This window comes from Natator depressus, chromosome 9 (assembly GCF_965152275.1).
Source record: "Natator depressus isolate rNatDep1 chromosome 9, rNatDep2.hap1, whole genome shotgun sequence".
NCBI lineage: Eukaryota > Metazoa > Chordata > Testudines > Cheloniidae > Natator > Natator depressus.
The window spans coordinates 94,877,621-94,898,685 of NC_134242.1; the positions used below are offsets into that span (position 1 = coordinate 94,877,621).

General features: G+C 42.2%; 1 protein-coding gene across 10 annotated transcripts in view; it reads left to right on the top strand.

Moving 5' to 3' along the window:
• ATP11C (ATPase phospholipid transporting 11C (ATP11C blood group)) overlaps window positions 1–21,065 on the top strand; it is a 119,418-nt gene that overhangs the window by 89,527 nt on the left and 8,826 nt on the right. For 7 of the 10 annotated variants that reach the window (XM_074962679.1, XM_074962676.1, XM_074962675.1 and 4 more), the window contains 9 exons: window positions 195–369; window positions 1,877–1,979; window positions 4,218–4,363; window positions 4,839–4,898; window positions 6,534–6,661; window positions 9,667–9,802; window positions 11,212–11,277; window positions 12,331–12,434; window positions 16,667–16,820. In XM_074962679.1, coding sequence (XP_074818780.1) covers window positions 195–369; window positions 1,877–1,979; window positions 4,218–4,363; window positions 4,839–4,898; window positions 6,534–6,661; window positions 9,667–9,802; window positions 11,212–11,277; window positions 12,331–12,434; window positions 16,667–16,820 — 1,072 coding nt within the window. The remainder of the gene's footprint in view (window positions 1–194; window positions 370–1,876; window positions 1,980–4,217; window positions 4,364–4,838; window positions 4,899–6,533; window positions 6,662–9,666; window positions 9,803–11,211; window positions 11,278–12,330; window positions 12,435–16,666; window positions 16,821–21,065) is intronic. The other 3 variants (XR_012640803.1, XM_074962682.1, XM_074962681.1) reach the window with 1 other exon arrangement.

Sequence of the window (21,065 nt, forward strand, 5' to 3'; positions counted from 1 at the left end):
CACTCATGCACGGGTAGCACGCGCACACTCACGCATGCACACGCTCACACACGCACACTCACCTCCAGCAACCAGACCTGTTTACATTTAGAAACCATTTCTTTGTTGCTCAGATAACACAGAAACGACTAAATTGACTTCTTTGAAACGTAAGGCTCAGACTTTCAAGTCGTCTTTTTCTGTTTGTATTATAGAAGCTGGACAGTGAGTCAAGAATATGGACTGATTGTAGATGGCTCGACGCTGTCGCTGATATTAAATCCTTCCCAGGATTCCAGTTCCAGTAATTACAAAAGCATTTTTCTACAGATTTGCCTGAAATGTGCTGCAGTTCTATGTTGTCGGATGGCTCCTTTGCAGAAAGCCCAGGTAGGTGCTATCGGTACGCTGATGGGCTCATTTTGCAGGAGGCAGCGGCTACATGCTGTTTTGAGTGTTACTTGCAGCACACTTCAGTAGTTAAAACAACTAAGCAGTTTGGATCATTGCTCCAAACTTTCCAATCTCCGTGTGTATAGAGGGGCTCCAAAATCCATATTTAGGCATCTATGCGCAGTGGTTTGATTTTTTTCAGAGGTGCTGGGGACACGTTGCACGGGCTATAAGTCAATGCAGAACTTGGCTCCTTGACAGGCTGCAAGCTGGGCCAGCAGCTGTCTTCCAATACCTAAGCACAGATAATGCTCCAGAATGTATTTGCTCTAGATGCAAAAGGTTCCCACTGGAAACAAGGCTAAGTGGTTACTCTGCATGTGAGAAACAATTGTTCTGTACCTTAAAGTGAAGCTGTCTTGCTGTATACAAGTAAAACCTCTTAATTTAAAAAAAAAAAAAGGGGGGGGGGGAATCACATAAGTATGAAAAATGTGTACCATGCAACTGGACCTTCAGCGAGTGCGATCTGATTTCCTTTTCCAAAGGACAGATGCTACCAGAGGTATTTCGGCAAGTCTATTATAAACCCTCTGATGACTTTGATTTAACAGACTGTCTCCTGAACCATGAAATTTAATAAAAATCACTTATCTGACTCTTTTTTTATTTTATTTTTTGGCTGTGTTGGAGCCTTTTCCGTGCTGTGGTGTATTTCTGCCACAGTCTTGTCTTTCATAGATGTACGGACTGTTTCCTGAAACTATTTTTACAAAAGCTTTGATGTTCAACTCACCTATAAATAAAGGGACAGACTAATCTATTTAATTCCATTCCAAGCTCTGAGAACCGGATTTTCTGACTTTTCCACAACAGCTGATTAAAGTGTCAAAAAGGGCATAAACCGTGTATTTCCTGCACTGCTCTAGGTACGTAGGATGTGACCAACTGTGACATGACTTAGTGCCACATGTGGGAGTCGCCTCCTTGTAACTGAGGGCAGAGTCTGACATTTGGAATGGAAGGAAGGGTACCACTGATTTATATCCCGGCATTTCAGCTCTACAAAGTTAATTCCAGCGCCAGCTCTTGGTGATGACCATGATAAAACTCCCATTGGCTTCAGTGGGATTATTTCAGGCCTTGATCTTAAACTGCTTAAAAGGGAAAAGAGGGGGAAAAAATAGACCCGTTGCAGTTCGCTTGGCCGCGGTTGGATTGCGTTAACTGGAATTGGATGTAGTTGGGTGGGCTTTTAGGACAACTAGAAAATCCTCACAGGCTTTAAAATGAAGGCTGCACTGAACCTCAACCCAGTGTGAATTAGTTTGAATCACTTTGTTGAAAAGCTGATCTGACTTACTTTTTTCAACCAGAAAAAACACTTGTGAGGCTGTTGTCTCCTGGCCAGTACTGTATGTGCTGAGTTATTCAAGAGTGCTTGAAAGAACGGTTGACTCTTTGGACATTTCTGCTGACCTGTTGTGTATTTGATTTTTTTTAGATTGTTAAAATGGTGAAAAACACCAAGGGCAATCCAATAACACTATCAGTAGGAGACGGTGCCAACGATGTTAGCATGATCTTGGAAGCACATGTCGGAATAGGTGAGAAATGTGTGGAAATCATAATACCTCACTCTAGTACAGCTCCTTCCATCAATAGCTCTCAAAGCGCTTCACAAAGGAGCTCAGTATCATTAGCCCTTTTTTACAGATGGTGAAACTGAGGCACAGAGAAGGGATGTGACTTTCCCAAGGTGACCCAGCAGGTCAATGGCAGAGCTGGGAATAGACCCCAGGTCTCTGGAGTTCCTTTCTACTAGGCCACACTGCCTCCTCGTAAGAAGAAAATAAGTAAAATACAAAATAGATAGAATGTACTATGGCCTTTAAGCCTTGTAGTTGGAAAATAATGTATGGAAATGTAGAAGCTGATGGTTTTGTTTACTTGATATAGAGTAAAACAGGGCATCAGACCCATTAGTGCCCCAGAGGCACTTCTGGAAACTTTGCCCAAGTCTGTTTAACCTACAGACTTGCCTATTTATTGTTCAGTTCACACCTTCGCTTTCACATGGCTTGACCTTGCTCCCATTGCAGTCATTGACAAAACTCCCTCTGAATAAAGCAGGAGCCAAATCAGACCCATGAAGTGTTGATGCTAGATCCTTGATGCACTCGAAGTATCTTTAAACGCATGGCTCTACACTCTTCATGCAGCGTACAGGGATTTGCCAGGGATTTTCTGGTAACAGGGAGTGCCTGTCCAGTTTCCCACTGCTGAAAATATGAGAGAGCTGTCCAGTGAAAGGTTTTAAACATGTTCTGCCTGTACCATGTTTGCAAGATGACAAATCAATTCTTAAGGGTTTAGATTACAGGATTGTAAAATATAACAACTGTTTCTGAATGATAAGGATTAAATCCAGGGCCCATTAAAGCCGATGGGAGTTTTTGCCATTGACTTCAAAATAACCTGGATTCCTCCCGAAGAAAATATTTGCTTCTTGCTCGAGGTACATGGGAAACTTTTATTTAAAGCAAGATGCTGATTTATAAGTAAATAAGCTACATTTTCCATTCAGAAAATACAGGGCCCAATTCAGGGGTCATGCAAATTCCATGGATCAGTTTGTCAGACAGCAGATTTCAGGGGCAAAATAATGCTTTCGCATCAATTTGGCAATCAGTATAAAATGAGTGCAATTTCAATGTCAAATTGTTGCAAGGAGGGAATGTAGCAGTCAAAGCGATGAAGGTGTGAGATAATATTGGTTCATTCCCTCTTTCTTGCACCTTTCTCTGGCTTTTCGTGTTGTATCCCACTCACGCCCAGTTCTGTTCCCCTTTTGAAATCAGTGGAGATTTGCTGTTGATGGCAATGGAAACAGGACTGGGCACCAGGTTAAACCAAATGTATAACTTTCTCTACTCTTCTCATCATTGCTAGCTTTGGGCCTGAAAACTTAGTTGGATTAGCACCTGATTAGCCCAGGTGTGCTGAAATTGGCCTATATTCTTTAACTGGATGTTTGTAAATTCATTGGAGTGCTGGTTTGCTGCCTAGAGCTGGTTGGAGTTCGCCACAGTGGATCAAAATCTGCTGTCCAAAGATTGATTTCCAATGAGGTTAATGTGTTCGCCCCTTTCTTATGACTGATCTCATGTTGGAACCAATCTGAGATTTTCTCCAATGCTGCCAGAGGTAGTAGAAACATTAGAGAACTTGACTGTCACTGAGACGGGAAGGATGGAAGAGAAAAGATGGGGTCATCCTTCCTGGCCATTGAAATTACTTCTTCACTAAATGTACCTATCAGTGAACAAAATCAGCTGTCTTGAGCTCAGCTATATAAGGGGGGAAGGCTTAGTGTTCTAAGTATCTGCAGTGAAATAACTAGAATGCATAGAACTACGTGTTTAAATGCTGGAAAGGATGCAGGCAAAACTCAACTCCCACTCTTTAATCATCTGATAAACTCCATTCCTTGCAGTTTATTTTGTTAGGGCCTGCTGGATAAGAACTTCAAAATAAAAGACCTTACTGTTGTGAAGGACAGTAATGATCCTTGGAGAGTTAGGATTTTACTTCCTAGTTCACCTGTCTGGTGATCTCCGCCCCAGAATGGCACTGTTGTTTTGAATGGCAGTCTGCCGAACACGTTGGGATCCTTGGGGAGGTGACAAGTGCTTCCTTCATATAAACGTTATGAAATCGGCAAGTCTTTTTTTGTATATTTATTGTAGTTTGGAAGGTTAAACTGTGTTGGCAAATCAAGTGGCTGGTCTGAATCTAAATGCCAGCACCCTGGCAATCGCTCACCACATTTATGTGTCATTCAGGTATAAAAGGCAAAGAAGGTCGTCAGGCAGCAAGAAACAGTGACTATGCTGTGCCGAGGTTTAAGCATTTAAGAAAATTGTTACTAGGACACGGGCATTTATATTACGTGAGAATAGCACACCTTGTACAGTATTTCTTCTATAAGGTAAGGATTTCCAGTCAGCTAACAAAGCTTGTGTCATTGAACACTACTCAGGTATTTTCCCTGACCAATTGCAAAGCCCACTAAAGTTTGTTTTGTAGTACTTTTTTGTAGTTCATTTTTCTTTGTAGCTTTAAAAAACTACATCATTAGTGGTATAGTTAGTAATATATGTCTTACGGTTACGGGCTGTACACAATCTGTGTGTTAATCTTCTGCCGTAGGGCTTGTTCCAGTGCCCAGTGTAAATATTAAAGCTGTATTGTTTGTCTTTCCATAGCAACAAAGAGATGGTCCGAAGAGTTTACAATCCAAGTAGTATTAGCTTCATGTCTCGTAGCCAAATTTTTAGCCTTAAATGTTTTCTATATGATCATACAGTAAATGTGAAGCATAATTCAGATTTATATTTAAAAATCAAATGGCTCTTAAGAGCACAAGATGCTTCTCTACTAAAATCTGTCTCTACTTTTTCTAGAACCTTTGCTTCATTTTACCACAATTTTTGTACCAGTTCTTCTGTGGATTCTCGCAACAGGTATGTTCCAATAACAAGTTGATAAAAACACACTCTAAACTGTCAGAAAGTGAAATTCCATAGTTGAGATTTGGTTTTGTTATCCTGCCTGCTCTCCAACTAACTTTATCAAAGATGCCACTTAATGGAAACTGTAATCTAATTGCTAAGCAACAGATTTGGAACATTAAATATTTGAGGTATAACTTTTTGTTTAAAAAAGAATTTCCAAACTGTTCTTTTTTTTTTCCAACCATGCACAGGTGGGCATTTTCCAAAAGTAAAAAGAGAACGTTTTTAGAAAGTCTTGCTATTAACTCATGTTGACATCACTTCCTCTATTTTATAAAAGAACAAAGCCACAGTATTGTATCTCCTTGTACTAAAAATGTCTCTTACAGGACTAGGTAGAGGAGCTTATTTTTTAACAATAAGCTTTAAAATAATGAACCCGTTGAGGACCTAGTCTCAAATAAAATAGTGAACCTGTCTTCGACCTAGTCCAAACGAGTGCCTCAGCTGTGTAGAACGTTTTGCCCAGCTGTGTAGAACTTTGTGACAGGTGGGATGATGTGACCAACATAAAAAACAAAAAAGGTTTTGGAACAACAGTTTGGGGTTCCTGTGCTCATTTGTGCATTTGTTTGTTGTCTCTGGGTTGCCCCAGGAGCAATCAGAAGGAAGAGCAAAACCATTCAGGCAATTGGAAAATGACTTCCATTGAAACAAAAAGAGGCTTTTCTTGGTTGTAGTCTGTCTAACAAGGAATCTTTCAGAGAGCAGGTGCCAAGGACAGAACATGTGCATTTGTTAAAGTGGTTTAGGAGGTCTCAACTGTATTAATTAGAATCCAAACAAGAGAGCAGCTGTTGACAAGGTAGGAAGTGGCTGCTCTAAAATCACTTTGCCTCCTACCTTCCCATGCTGCACTCCTAAAACAATAAGTCCAAGATTTTAACCAGGCCACTTTAATTTGTTAATCCCATGGGCTCAACTGCTCTTTAATTACAACCTAAAAAGGCTTGCTTCACTGACAAAGCCTCCCACGTATGCTCTCAAGCTCAACTTTCCAGTGGCCCTCATTGAACCTGAGCGAAAAGACTGGGAACATAATGAAAGTGGCTGAAAGACTGTATTACATTGATACAAATTCAGCCACTGTCTTTTTGAGATCCCTGCTTCTCGTAATACTCAGAATGACAGCCACATCACTCTTAGACTTCTTTTCGAGTTGCTTTTATACTAGATCTTCCAGCTCCCATATTAAAGGTGAAGAATGAGACTGCAGGGGAGTGTTTGATTAACAGAAGGAACCTCATTTTAAATTTGGAATCTGAAAGTATCACTGGGCTGGATCCAGCAGCCATCAAGCTTGCTGGGAATTTGCCTTTTGACTTCAGTTGGGGCAGAAACAGGACTTTTGTCATTAAACTGTAACAGCGGTAAAGGCAAATACAACTTGCCTTTAACCCTGTTGCCTTCAAGCATGAATTGGGCTAAATTAGTCATTTGTTTGTTGCTTTGACAAGAATGTGAACTGTCCTGTGTGTGTGGAAGGTAAGAATAGGAAAGCTTTTTCTTTTTTTAGTGGGAAATTTTTAAAGTAAAGGGGGACATTTCTGTTAATATTATTCACTCCCTTCTGCCGTTTTTAAGCCTCTGTATGATGCTGCTTACCTTACAATGTACAACATCTGCTTCACATCACTACCTATCCTGGCCTACAGTCTACTGGAGCAGCATATCAACATTGAAACTCTGACCTCAGATCCAAGATTGTATATGTAAGTAACAAAGGGTATTGCAAGTTCCCAGCATGCTCTTGCCATTAACTTTCTGGCAGAGATTAAGGCTTGTTAGTAAGATTAATTTTGCAACGTTTTACACTGTTGATCTCCAGACACTCCGGTCCCACCACTGTGAAGTGGCAGGAGGGAACGGAAGAGTACCGAAAAGGCTCAGGTCCTTCTGTCACTTGAGATGAGTCTTGGAACTAGCGTGTTACTCTGAGGTCCTGTGGCTTATCTGTAGTCATTTTGAAGGGGCCCTTATTCACTGTAGCATTCTCCAATCCATTTAAACAAGGCAGAAGCTCACTGCTGTATCGGTGCAAAGGTGTGCCGTGCTATGACTGCAATTTCACTTTCCGTGGAAAAGGGAAATTAGGGAGTATGCCCCTCTACTGCTGTGTCTTGTACAAAATGGGTATTATTTCTGAGTCAGCCAGTGACATGCGAGCAGGTGATGGGAGTGCGGAAGGCATGTCATGATGAGGAGAGAAGAGATGCACTCACTCACTCAAAGAGATGCATATTTCTGAAAGTCTGGCATGTAGGGAGCTAGATCCTTACTTGGTGTTAATTTATTCCCAATCCTCCCCATGTCTTCCTATATTTCCCCCAACAAGGCCTTAATCCGCACTTCAGGTGCTAAATGCCAAAGACTTTTGTCCCACAATAGCTTTCAGGAACAAAGTATAAACATTGCTAGGGAAAAGTGCTGGTTAATAGAAGTCTTTCTTTTCTGGGGGGTTGCCACCTTCCTTAGTAAAGGCTACCAGAGAGCCTATGGTTTTTCATGGGAGACCAAATGCATAGATTCTCCAATCTTTTTTTTTTTTTTTTTTTTTTTTTTCTCTCTCTCTCCCTCCCTCCCTCCCTCCCTCTCCACCAGCCGCTGGTGTACACACACACCTGTCGCAATCCCTTTATCACTGGCTAAAGGAGGCACTTTGTTCTCAGACTCTCTTATTAACATACTGTCAGCACACAGCTGATCCCAGTTTTCCTGTTGCCCATGCCCACAAGTAAACTGCAGAGATTATCATCCGCATTTAGAGCACCAGCAGTGAAACAAATTCAGGGTTGCGCCTTTCTTTTCTATTCGGGGTCTTACACTGTGTCTGTCACTGTGGTATTAACGCAGGACAGGAAAGTGCGCCAAGCTGTATGGCTGGCATCTGTCATGGTAGCAGCGACCTGTTCGAGCCAACAGCCCTGTCCCAGACAGGAGCCAGCTATCACTATTCACCAGGCACTCGTGTGGAGTCAGAATGTAATCTGCCTTAGATCTCAAAAAGGAAACGTATGCGATGGACTTTGCCTGCTTTTGAAATAGGTGCTCAAGTGTCTTGACTGGCAAATGTCCTCTGCTACCCTCCTTCCATTTGGCAAAACACCATGGCATGTTTTTAGACCCTTGCTGAATACTGTGTAGCAAATGCACTCACCTGACTGGCTAGGGAATGGTGAGAATACAAAGGGAGGCGAGCCCAAAGAAAAACAAACTAATTTTACAAGAAGCTGGCTCTAATTTGAATCCTCGTGACTTTGCCTGTGTGGCTGACTACAAAGTGACTGCAGTGCAACTGCTGTAGACAGTGCCGAGTGACTGCTCTGCAGAGCTTGAATTTTGAGCCACTATATTTGTTAGTCTCGAAGGTGCCACAAGTACTCCTTTTCTTTTTATAAAAATCCTGTGAATGGAAAAGTGCTGCAGGACATCAATGCAAAGACAAAATAAAACGTGCAGGAAAGAAGCTCTGATGATTTTCCTGACCCCAAGTGTTAGCCCTGTTACGAAACGACCTTCTCTCAGAAACACAAATTACAGAACGTCTTCCTCTTTCGGCTTATTATTGCATTGCCTTTGTCACATCATAATTGGACTGAAGTAAGCCTCTGTGTTATGAACGATAAATATAGTTCAGTGCCACAGCTGTTTGCAGAATCCAGCCTGCTGGAAATTGAAGTAATACATTTATAGTTATAAGGGAAGGTGGGGTGGGGAAGTTGCTGTTTTTCACTTACATGCTGGGTTTTTGTTTTGTTTTTTCTAGCTCCAGCTAACCCTCCAAATCCCAGCAATAATAATAAAAAGACTATAAAAGCTTCTCTTGAATGGGGGTGTATATTTGCTAGAGATTTTGGGAGAACCTGTTTTTTTCTATCCAGCAACTGTTACTTATAGATGGCAGTAATCAAAGCCTGTAGCGCTTGGAATCTCTCCGTTCCTCTAGTATATGTGCATTGTTCTGGGATCCTTTGGAAATGGACAAGAAGGAACAGAAGAAATGGTACACTGAGATATTCCACCAGAGGGAGCTCATTTCTACAACAACATCAGCAGAGCCCTCTGTGAAAGTGTCCCAGAGCCCTGTAACGATTGTTGTTTTAAGTGCCAGATCTTGTATCTAAATTAACCCCGCCCCAACAAATCCAACAAAATCCCCCATGTTCATGTACATTTTGCATACAGTTCAGCAGGTTGCTGTCAGCCCGAGCATTTTCCTTAACAAAGGAAAGGCGCTAGCTCCACAATATCTAGGATTAATGTTTCTGAACTTGAGGAAATTTACCTTTTGAAAAATGTAGATTAGGCAGGAGCAAATGGCGAGGGGCTAGCAATTCATTTGATCATGTCAATTACTCCTTTATTACTGCCCTCTTTTAAAATTCAGCTGTTGAAATTTACAGGTGCTAAGTTGTGCAGTAGTTTTGTAACATGGGAATAGAATAATAGCGCAACCCACTGTCTTCAGTTTGGACTGCATCAGGGTTTGAAGTGACTTCTCTGGAAGTGAAAGGGGGGAAATGCATTAATATGCTGAGCCACCGCGGTCATAGCTTTCTCAGATAGTTTGTGCTCTCTCCCGAGAGTGAGACACTTACTTTTGTGTCACACAAATCTCGCCACCAAAATGAAGGGCCTGATTCAACCCCCGCTGAAGTCAGTGGAAAGACTCTGAAGAAGTGAAAGTGATTTTTCATGCCACTCTGTTTCTTGACAGGAAAATTTCCGATAATGCCATGTTACAGTGGAAGCCTTTCTTATACTGGACCTTTCTAGGCACCTTTGAAGGACTTGTGTTTTTCTTTGGAGTTTACTTTCTTTTTCAAAATTCATCATTAGAAGATAATGGAAAGGTAAAAAAATAAAAATAAACCCGTTGAGTATATTAGTGTGTGTGTGTGTTTCTGTACACGTTGTATAGTATGTGTATGTATCAGTCAGTGGAATGTGTCTGGAGTCTTGTCTTATGATGTAGTCATGAGTTCCCTTAGTAGAGCAGGAATAATTTAGATCTGTAAACCAAATTAGGAAAGATTATTTTTTTTTTTTTATTCTCTGTATGTGAAGCCTCTTCCAGCTTGCCATGTAAACAATTTAGAAATGGTTATGCTGTCTAGGTACAACAACCCCATATACAAATGTGATTGCTGTCAAACCCATGAGACCATCTCCTACTTAGACTTGGCACAAAACTTCTAGGGGGAGTTCTGTGTGCAGAATGATAGCAGGATGAGGCCCGTCAACTTCAAACCTTCTGGTTTGTCGTGAAACTTAACCATGCCAAAGGAGCTCTTTCGAAAGTTGATATTCTGAGAGAAGCTATTGGATTGTGGGTTGATTCCATGTAGATCTAAAACACGTATGCACAGAATGTTTGGAAAAGTTTTATAAGTTTCATTTTATAACACAGTTAACCCAGTGTACTGTAATTGCAACAGCCGTACGTACGTCAAGGGTGACTTTCTATTATCATTCTTGTTCTGTTCAAATGAATTTGTTTTGCGCTAGTATGCTCTGTAAATGAGTTGAGAGGCTGAGTCTGCGTGACTCTCTGAAAACGAGCTAAGTGGGTGTGTCTTGTTCTGTAACTACTTAGGACTGTAAGGACTACTACCAGCAATTAGTCATAATATCCATGTATGTTCACTCGAATCCTTTTTCGCTCCTATTAACTTTAATTTTTTTGCATTTTTTAAAACTTTTGCATTTCACTTTCTGTTTTAATGTATGCATTCAGATCTTGACAGCCTGTGGTAAGCATCTGTCCCATTCATTGCCATCATTCGGATATATATGCAGTATCTGCTTTTCTTTGTTGTGCATAGTCACTAGTATCTGCAAACAAGCAAACTCAGAATATTCTAGTTTGAAAATATCAATCAGTATGTTCAGCAAATGGAACAAAGTCACACGAAAAGTGCGGCTACTGTTATGGGTTCCATATTATAAGAAAGCACAAACTGAGTAAATCACCTAACTACAGGTGGTCCAAGTGACTTGCATTCTTGATAAACATGGCTGTCGGTAGAAGATTTTGTTACTGTCACAACAAGTTAATTGTTTGTATGGTTCTGCATGGCATAGGAATATTGTAATGGGCAGCTAGCTTTACAAGAGCATATGGTGGCACATGACTTTGTATAGTTGACTCTAAAATAAGTCACTCGACTGAATTTTACCCACTCTCGTTACTAATTGTGTAGTTTGTTTTGTTTTTCCAACAAGACAAAGAGATACATGTGGCGATTAATGTGTTTTTCAGGTTTTTGGGAACTGGACGTTTGGAACTATTGTTTTCACTATATTAGTGTTCACCGTCACTCTGAAGGTTAGAACTTTCCTTTATTTTCAATATGCCATTGAAAGATTATAGCGGAAATAAATTTGTGTGTACGGTAGTGTAAAATTATACACTTTATGCTATAATGTACCAGTGACATTTATTTCCTGAAGGTTTTGGATCTTCAATTCTTATGTATATTTAAAATGTCCGTCATTTCTTTACTGTACAGCGTATCTCTCACAATTTATAGTCTCGTCTAGATTTTTCATGTGTGGGTTTGTTCGCTCCCCTAGTACTTATGAATTTGTTCTATTGCCTTTTCTTCCCTACCTTCACCTCTGGGGTTTTCAGCTCAGGAAAGGAGAGAGATACAACAGAAAAATTTTCTTTACCCAATCTTGGCTCCAGTATTTTTCAATGAGTTGGAGCTCTGCCATAAAAATACACTTGCCAAATCATAATAATTTAATCATTTGTATTGCAGTAGAACCCAAAGTCTTTATCAAGGATCCAGGGTGCAGTGAACTGTGTGCTATATACAGCCTGCGTTGGCAAAGGGTCAGTCTTTGTCCCCTTGTAATGGTTAGATTACGGTTTGAGGTTTGAGTCTGCTACTGCCTGCCAGTCCATTACCTCAAGCAAGAAAGCATCATGTTGTTACATCCGTCGGCCCCCGGTTTGTTCCCCACAGAATTCCCGGGCATCATTAGGGAAGATGCAGCCCCTTCACCAAAGACCTTACAAGAGTTTTCTGACCCATTGTTCAGAAGAGCAAGTGGTGCGTGTGGGAAGAATATACTCACAATACAGTCATTTCCCAGATGGAGTATTGAGTGGTGTCAGGCTTTTTCAGTGAAGCCTTTCAGTGATGACTTAAAGCTCATCAGGGAGGGTCTTTTGTTGGTGTTGTGCCAATGTGCAAATCAAGTTTTTTCATTGGTGAACCTTTGCTAAGAGACAATTGACTAGTGAATTTAGACATCTACATGAATGGAAGGAGACTCTACTGCATGTGAAGAAAAATTTGTGATATATATGGCACTTGGAGATACACTTTGTAACTAACTACTATTCCATTTGTTGTTTTCACCTATATAGCTAGCGTTAGATACTCGATTCTGGACCTGGATGAACCACTTTGTGATTTGGGGCTCCTTAGCCTTTTATGTCTTTTTCTCGTTCTTTTGGGGAGGAATCATTTGGCAAGTATCTTTCTTCTTTCAGTGATTTTTTGTTTTGTCTTTAGGTGAATGAGCTTGCATTGTGTGAAAGAGATGGCCGAATTCATGGGTGTGATGGGCTGCAGGAATCCAGTGATTGTGGGTGGGAAATGTTGTTAATCTAAAATGATAGATCCCTAAAATCAGTAAATAGTTTTAGTATCAGATGCTGATTAATATACAGCAAATAGTGCAAACTGCGTGGAAGAAAATCACCAAGAAGCAGACTGAGCTTAAAGTTGGTCTGTCTGCTAATGAACATCTTTAGATGATGGTTTCCAAATGTGAAACTGTCTTATTTATTGTTTCATGGCAACTGCAGTAATACCTAACTGCTGGGGATGTTTTTTTGTTTTCTGTTTTGTTTTTGTGATGGTGGAATTAGTGATTCATTATCCTTTGAGATAAGTCAAGGAACTCTCACTGTGTATTAACAGAGCTTGTAAAAGCCACTTGCTTGTGGTGATAGTACTTGCTTGGAACGGCTTTCTATCAACCTGTACAGAAGCAAAGCTTACCTTTAAAAACAAAAATGGAGTTTCTAGCCCCTTGGCTGTAAACCTAACCTTTCACATGCGATATGATGCAGAGCTGTCTTCCTCAGTCTTCAGACAGACCATTCTAATGCTGCTGCCGCTCATGGCTTTCCCATGCTGTAACCAAGTGGAAATTGACGCTGAATCTTGTCAGTTTTCACTGCTGCTACTGTGAGTTCCCTGTGGGAAACAGGGTCACTTAAGAGACCCCGGTTAATTTCCCTACTCCTTAGGGAAAGCTAGTAGGTAGGGTAGTGGAGATCACTATTACTTGAGCAGCAACCAGGGAGCTGTGGGTCATGTGTAGTGGGGTAGGGAAGGTGGGAGAATGGGGGCCTTCCCCTTCCAGTGGCCAGAAGAGTTTGGATTGATCAGACACCTATTCGCTGGGGTCTACAAAAGATGGAGCTTGCAAACAAACGACACGTTGGCATGAATCCAAGAGCTTTGGTGAAGAAGGGGGGTTTGGTTTCTTACCTGGGGGTATTCTTGGATGTTACGGCCATCATCTTAATTTGTCCTAGTAAATATTTCAAACGCTGTGTGGGTGGATGGGTGACATGGAGGGAGAGAGAGAGAAAATGTAGTGGTGATGACGCACACACTGTGGGAAAGATGCTAATAGAGGGGGAAGGAGAACAGAGGAAGGAGACAATGGAAATAATGCAGGAATTGATACTCAGTGATACTTCGTAAGGGGGAAAATGTGGAATGAAGCCAGGAAGAGACAGGCCTGTCTCCCACTGACTGCAGTGGGGCCAGGATTTTACCCAACGTGTCTAACAAAAGCAGGTGAACCAGAGTAAACTAAACTTGTTAGGCAACTTTCTATTTAATATGCTTCAGACTGAGTCCCCCTGCAATAAACAGCATTCAGCCATGGTATTCCTTTATTTGGTAGGGATAGCACCCTGAGTTGTAGGCTTTGCCCACAAGCCAGTAGGTGCTGGGTCCATTTTTCAGTCTCTGTCTGCTAATAAACAAGCTCAGGTAACTTTCAGGGCTACGGGCATTGTTTGCTCTGGACTCTAAGATGTTAAACAGATGTTTGTCTGTAATCTTACCAGCTATCTCATTACGCTGAAATTCGTGAATTTTCCACTGGAGCGTTTACTTTGCATAGCTAAATATTTTGAGCTAATGCTAAACAACTGATGCTTTAGAATTCTTGTCCTCATTTATGTATGAAGCTTCCTTCCCATGCATCTGTCAGTTCCCCTCTGTCATCAGGAGAGGTGGAAAGATACAATTAACCCTCTGGGGGCCTTGAGTCTCTGGACTTCCACCACTAAAAACCATCTCAGAAAGCTCTACTTGAGTCCAAGTTTCAGGTAAAATGATGTATTTTGGGTAACTTTTCTCAATAATAGTTTCCTTAATATTAATGTTCTGTGCATTTTACTGTACAGACTAGACAAGGTAAAACCTCATTTCAGAAGTCAGTGTTTGTCTTTGCTTCTTAGAGATGGCATCAAAACGCCTTGCTCTTAGTATTCAGGGATTAAGATCATAGCAAATGTTAATGACCGAGAAATAGCGAGGCGATAACATATGGGGGAAGCCTTAAAAGCAGTGAAAGCTGATTTGGCCTTGTGGAGATCAGGATAAAATTTTCAGAGTTTTCCTTTTCAAAATGCTATAGGCTCTTTAGACTCTACATTTAATTGAAAGCCAATGGGCTTCGGCTCCCATGTGCCTACTTTTGAAATTGAGACTTGGGCACTTTTGAAAATTCTCCCCCCAGTCAAAAATGAGACGGAAAATAAGGGAATAGGGGTAGGAGAGAAAAACAGGCAGGAAAAATGACAAGCAATGGCTCTCCGAAGAGTCTAATTATTACACACGCGCTACCATTTGGTTAGGTAATTGAGAATGTCTTCAAAGAGAAGCCGAAGTAAACATGTTTTGAAAATGCATGAGGTGATTGCAATGTAAGATGAAACTGTGTGTGTTTAGAGAGCAGTAATCCCTGCCTGGGGAGCGTTTTCCAACAAGTAGTTGGAATAGATTCAGGATTAACTTTTTTTACATAATCCCAGAGTTTCTGGCCAGCTGCAAAAATACTGTTCTGACACCAGCACAATCTGAATGTAACATACGCGCATTGGTGCATTTAACGAATGTTTGACCTGATCTAGCTTGTCTGTTGGAAAGATGAGAGGTAACAAAAAGAGACCCTCTCGCTGAGTTCTCTTCTGAGTTTCACCACTTGAAATCAGGGGAAACGACTGATTTCAAGAGTTAGTCTGTTTTTACACTGGTAGAAACAGAGCACAAAGGAGGGATTTTGAAGGAGAAGGTGGTGGCGGCGGCTAACAGGAAAAATGGCAGAGTGTTGCAAGCAAAGCCCGGATACAAGTATGTAGCTGAGACGTAGACGGATACAAAAGGGACATCTAAGGCGGCAGGCAGCCAGAGTAGTAACACTCATGAGAGCTGAGGTGCAGACAGTGGCGGGGCTGAGAAGGGCCTTGGAGAACTGGCTGAGGAACTGGTAGCTGAAGATGAAGGGCAGGCAGTGAAGGGATTTGAAGGTGGGAGTGATGTGGTCAGAGTAGCAGGAGAGCATGACCTGGCAGCAGCATTTTGGCTGGCTTGGTGGAGAGTAGGATGAAAGGCAGGGAGATGATGGACGCCAGCGTTGCAGGAGTCAAGGAGGAAGGTGTGATACTGAATGCCTGGACAAGGGCTTCAGCTGCTGAGTGGAGAGGGAAGGGCTGCACCTAGAATTGTGGTTTTAGGGGGAAAACAGACATGGTTAGGTGGCCTGTCTGAATGGAGAAGACGAAAGAGTTTGAATAAGGGCTCATCTACCCAAAGATTTAGTTCACGGCAAGCTGGGCTGTGAATCTACCCCATACCAGCAATGCGCAATAACTCTTTATTACTGAGCTTTTATCTGCTTTCCTTACAAAGAGGACTAGATCAAAGGGCACGAATGAACTGTTAATGTGCATCAGTAGGGTCTACATAGGCAGTTGAAGTGTGGGAGCAGATTCAAACCCCAGCTTGCCACAGACTCAGTGTTTGTGTAGACAAGCCCTAAAACATCACATTCCAGGGAGGGCAGTGACATGTCTGCCTATGATTGAGAAGAGGAGGGGGAAGCTGTGGGTCCACACAGGGTGGCCAGCAGGAGGTGTGGGACTGTCAGAGGTGGGAGACTGAATAGCGAGGGAGATTCAGGAGCCCTCAGCATGGATAATGGTGATTGAAACTACATCAAGTAGGGGCAAAAGCTGACTGTCTGAGAGACACACAGCAGCAGAGCAGAGGAGGAGTTGCTGATGTAGAAGTAAGAGGAGAAGAATCAGGAGAGAATTCAAGGATGGAGCTGGAGAGTGACTGTGACAAACAGTGTCTGGCTTGGAGGATGGCATTGGAAAAGAAGCTCCAAATCTTTGCTGGGAGGGAGCTACTACTTGCTTCTAGAGCAGTTTCAGTAGATTGCGGAGCAGCCAGATGAGAATTAGAAGAGAGAGTAAAATAAAAGCAGCGGCAACGGGGATCTTTGCAGGCACAAGCGCTGCCCTCTTTACACATGCAGACATCCCCCTTCCTCCTCCATATGAAAATGTGTCCCGTGAAAGTGCTAGTCTTCATTTGAATCTCACCGCGCTGGAAAACTGCAGTGGCTGATTGTATTGTCTGAGCCTGTTTGTATCCCTTCTCTTTCAGGCCTTTCTTGAAGCAGCAACGAATGTATTTTATATTTGCTCATATGGTGACGTCCATCTCAGCCTGGCTGGCCATAGTTCTCCTTATCTTTATCAGCCTTTTCCCGGAGATTCTTCTAGTAGTTTTTAAAAATGCGAAAAGGAAAAACCATCAGGTAAGGAATGAGAGAATATACCACAACACTTCCCTTGTTTGGAAGAGGCGCGTCCGTTCTTCTAAACACCTGAGAGACTTCAGGGTAGCAATGCACCATTTGCACCTAGTGAGAGGCACCCTGTCTCTCATTGTGTCACTCCTGTGTCATTGTGTCATTCCACCACCTCCCTAGGTAACGCATTCCAGTACTTCACCACCCTCCTAGTGAAATAGTGTTTCCTAATGTCTAACCTAGACCTCCCCCACTGCAACTTGAGCCCATTGCTCCATGTTCTGTCATCTGCCACCACGGAGAACAGCCTAGCGCCATCCTCTTTGGAATCCCCTTTCAGGTAGTTGAAAGCAGCTATCAAATCCCCCCTCACTCTTCTCTTCTGCAGACTACATAACCCCACTTCCCTCAGCCTCTCCTCATAAGTCATAAAAAGAAAAGGAGTACTTGTGGCACCTTAGAGACTAACCAATTAATTTGAGCATAAGCTTTCGTGAGCTACAGCTCACTTCATCGGATGCATACTGTGGAAAGTGTAGAAGATCTTTTATACACACAAAGCATGAAAAAATACCTTCCCCCACCCCACTCTCCTGCTGGTAATAGCTTATCTAAAGCGATCACTCTCCTTACAATGTGTATGATAATCAAGTTGGGCCATTTCCAGCACAAATCCAGGTTTTCTCCCCTGGATTTGTGCTGGAAATGGCCCAACTTGATTATCATACACATTGTAAGGAGAGTGATCACTTTAGATAAGCTATTACCTGCAGGAGAGTGGGGTGGGGGGAGAGAAAACCTTTTGTAGTGGTAAACACCCATTTTTTCATGCTTTGTGTGTATAAAAAGATCTATACTTTCCACAGTATGCATCCGATGAAGTGAGCTGTAGCTCACGAAAGCTTATGCTCAAATAAATTGGTTAGTCTCTAAGGTGCCACAAGTACTCCTTTTCTTTTTGCGAATACAGACTAACACGGCTGTTACTCTGAAACCTCTCATAAGTCATGTGCTCTAGCCCCCTGATCATTTTCGTTGCCCTCCACCGGACTCTCCCGTATGTCCACATCCCTTCTGTAGTGGGGGGACCAAAACTGTACACAGTTCTCCAGATGTGGCCTCACCAGTGCCGAATAATCACATCCCTCGATCTGCTGGCAATCCTCTTACTAACGAATACAGCCCAAAATGCCATTGGCCGTCTTGGCAACAAGGGCACACTGCTGACTCATACCCAGCTTCTCATCCACTGTAATCCCCATGGCCTGTTTTACAGCTGGGGAACTGAGACACAGTGGCTAATTGACTTGTCCCGAGATCACACAGGAAGTTTGTGGTGGACCTGGGATTAGAACCCAGTTTTCTAGAGTCCCAGCCTAGAGCCCTAACCACCAGGCTGTCCTCTTTCTTTATCACTACCTGCTCTCTCTTCAAGAAAGACACTGGGTTTTCCCATGCATGATGCAGTTTTTCCGGAAGGCCAGTCTCACTCTGCTAAAAGAAGGGGAAGAGTGGTGGGAGGGGCTGTTTGTAAAATAGAAATTGTCTGCTGCAAGCTTTAATGGTGGTAACTGTCTTTGAATGTTGGTGAAAAGCACCAGTTTATCTTTGCCTACTTCCCCAACATTGAAAGCCAGCACAGCTGTGGTTAGAAAGTGCATGGAAGATGGTGCAAGAAGGAACAATCAGTTGTACACATACAAAACGGGAAATGACTGCCTAGGAAGGAGTACTGCGGAAAGGGATCTGGGGGTCAGAGTGGACCACAAGCTAAACATGAGCCAACAGTGTAAGACTGTTGCAAAAAAAGCAAACATCATTTTGGGATGTATTAGCTGGAGTGTTGTAAGCAAGACACAAGAAGTAATTCTTCCACTCTACTCCGTGCTGATTAGGCCTCAACTGGAGTATTGTGTCCAGTTCTGGGCACCACATTTCAGGAAAGATGTCGACAAATTGGAGAAAGTCTAGAGAAGAGCGACAAAAATGATCAAAGGTCTAGAAAACATGACCTATGAGGGAAGATTGAAAAAAATTGGTTTGTTTAGTTTGCAGAAGAGAAGACTGAGAGGGGACATGATAACAGTTTTCAAGTACATAAAAGGTTGTTACAAAGAGGAGGGAGAAGAATTGTTCTTCTTAACCTCTGAAGATAGGACAGGAAGCAATGGGCTTAAATTGCAGCAAGGGAGGTTTAGCTTGGACATTAGGAAAAACTTCCTAATTGTCAGGGTAGCTAAGCACTGGAATAAATTGCCTAGGGAGGTTGTGGAATCTCCATCATTGGAGATTTTCAAGAGCAGGTTAGACAGACACCTATCAGTAATGGTCTAGATAATACTTAGTCCTGCCATGAGTTCAGGGGACTGGACTAGATGGCCTCTTGAGGTCCCTTTCAGTCGTATGATTCTATGTTAACGAAAATGAAAAGTTCATGTTCCCTGCTATGTGCTTCTGCAGTCGTTAAAAACATCTCTGCAACATCACATCAGAGCTCTTAGCCCCGTCCTTCTACACCTCCACCACTTCCTCCTCCTCCTCCTTTCCTGGCACCTGCTAATGCTCAGCTACTTTAGCCTGTCCTTCTGTGTTCCTCCCATAACTCATGTATTTATTTTCAGAGGGGGTATATTAGCAATTTAGGTTCAATGTTCTGTTTGCACATCTCTAAGCAGCAGGTTACTAAGCAGTCATTAGTAATGTAATGACCCTAAATGTAAAAGAATGTTAGTGTCATTTAAAACATAAATGGTTACATTGAGTTTCATCAGAATTTGTGTTCAATGAAATTGTAAAATTACTTTCAAATACTGAAGTTTAGGAAGAAGAGATTTTTCTCATGGTGCTCTGGTATCCTGTATGACTTTTCTGTAAGCTCTATGCACTTCTTTCAGGGTAATTTTTTTCTCTGGTCTCTGTATTTTGACCAAAAATTGGTATTTAACTAAATATAAAAATATCAAAGTCTTAAAGATGTTTCCTTAAAACACTTGCTAGATTCCCTTGGCACAATATTGATAGTGCAATACATGTGCCTATGAAATAACAAAATCTGTGAAACCAATTATTAGTGTTCAATTTTATAAGCAATGAAAACTGTTGGAATCTTTGTTATGTTTATCAGACAGGTTTCAACAGCCAGTGTTTGTTTTCCTTTTAACTCTTTATTACATTGGTTCTGAGAACATTAATGGGTCAGAACAAAGACGAGAAACCTAGTATCTGACTCTTCTTTAAAAATCTGTGCTTATCCTGTGTTCCCTTCAGTTTATAAAGAAGGCTAACCAGCTTGGTGGGTGGTAGGTGACATCCAATTCTTAAGACCTTGAGTCACCATGTTAGAATTTTTCTTTTCTTTTTCGTTTTTTGTTTAAGACGCTAAAAATATAACCTAATGACTTTAGGAAGTTAGACTAGCCAATTTCAAAGGAAAAGAATGGTTTAATCTCAGCAGTCGTGGTGAGGAAGTTTCCTCAAGGTGGGAGAAATGTGGTATAATGAGTCTGGTGATTGAAAAGACACTCAGGTCTAAAACTTCATCCCATTGACTTTAGTGGGAGCAGGATTTGGGTCTTGTAGGAACTTAGGTGACAGCATCTAGTAGATTGGGAGTCTGGTGCCAAGATTTCCTTCTGGGGTAGAGTTTGGTGGGGGGGTCGTTCCAGCTTTGCATTGTGTCCCAAAAGTTAGTCATTGAAAATCCCTGGGCTGGTCTGTGCGTAAAAGGTGCGTCCTTGACCAAGTTGTGGCCGGGCCACTGTTGATTTGGCTAGAACTTCCTCACCAAGGGTGAAATCCTGACCCCTCTGAAGTCATTGGGAGTTCTGTTGTTGACTTCTTTGGGGTGTGTCTACACTGCACTTTAAGCCTGGGACTGCGGGACCTGGGATTGTGAACTAGATGCATCCAAGCCTGTGCTTTAACACCCACACTGCATTTTAACCTGGGTTTACAGTTGCTGGACCCAGGTCTCACAGCTGTGCTAACACATCCATATGGCACCATGCAGCCCTTCTGACTTGGGTCTGCAGCTTGACTTGTGTCCACACTGCAAAATAACAGGGCTTGGACCCAGATCACGCCGGGACTTGGGCTCTGACCCAGTGCCCTAGCCAGGTCATAGAACCTGGGTTCTGACTGCTCACTGACCCACGTCAGACTGATTTGGGTGTGAACAGCAGGGGAGCTTGGTCTCAAACTGAGTCAGGGCCCAGGTTTAGCGTCTGCAGTGTAGATGTACCCACCGGGGAC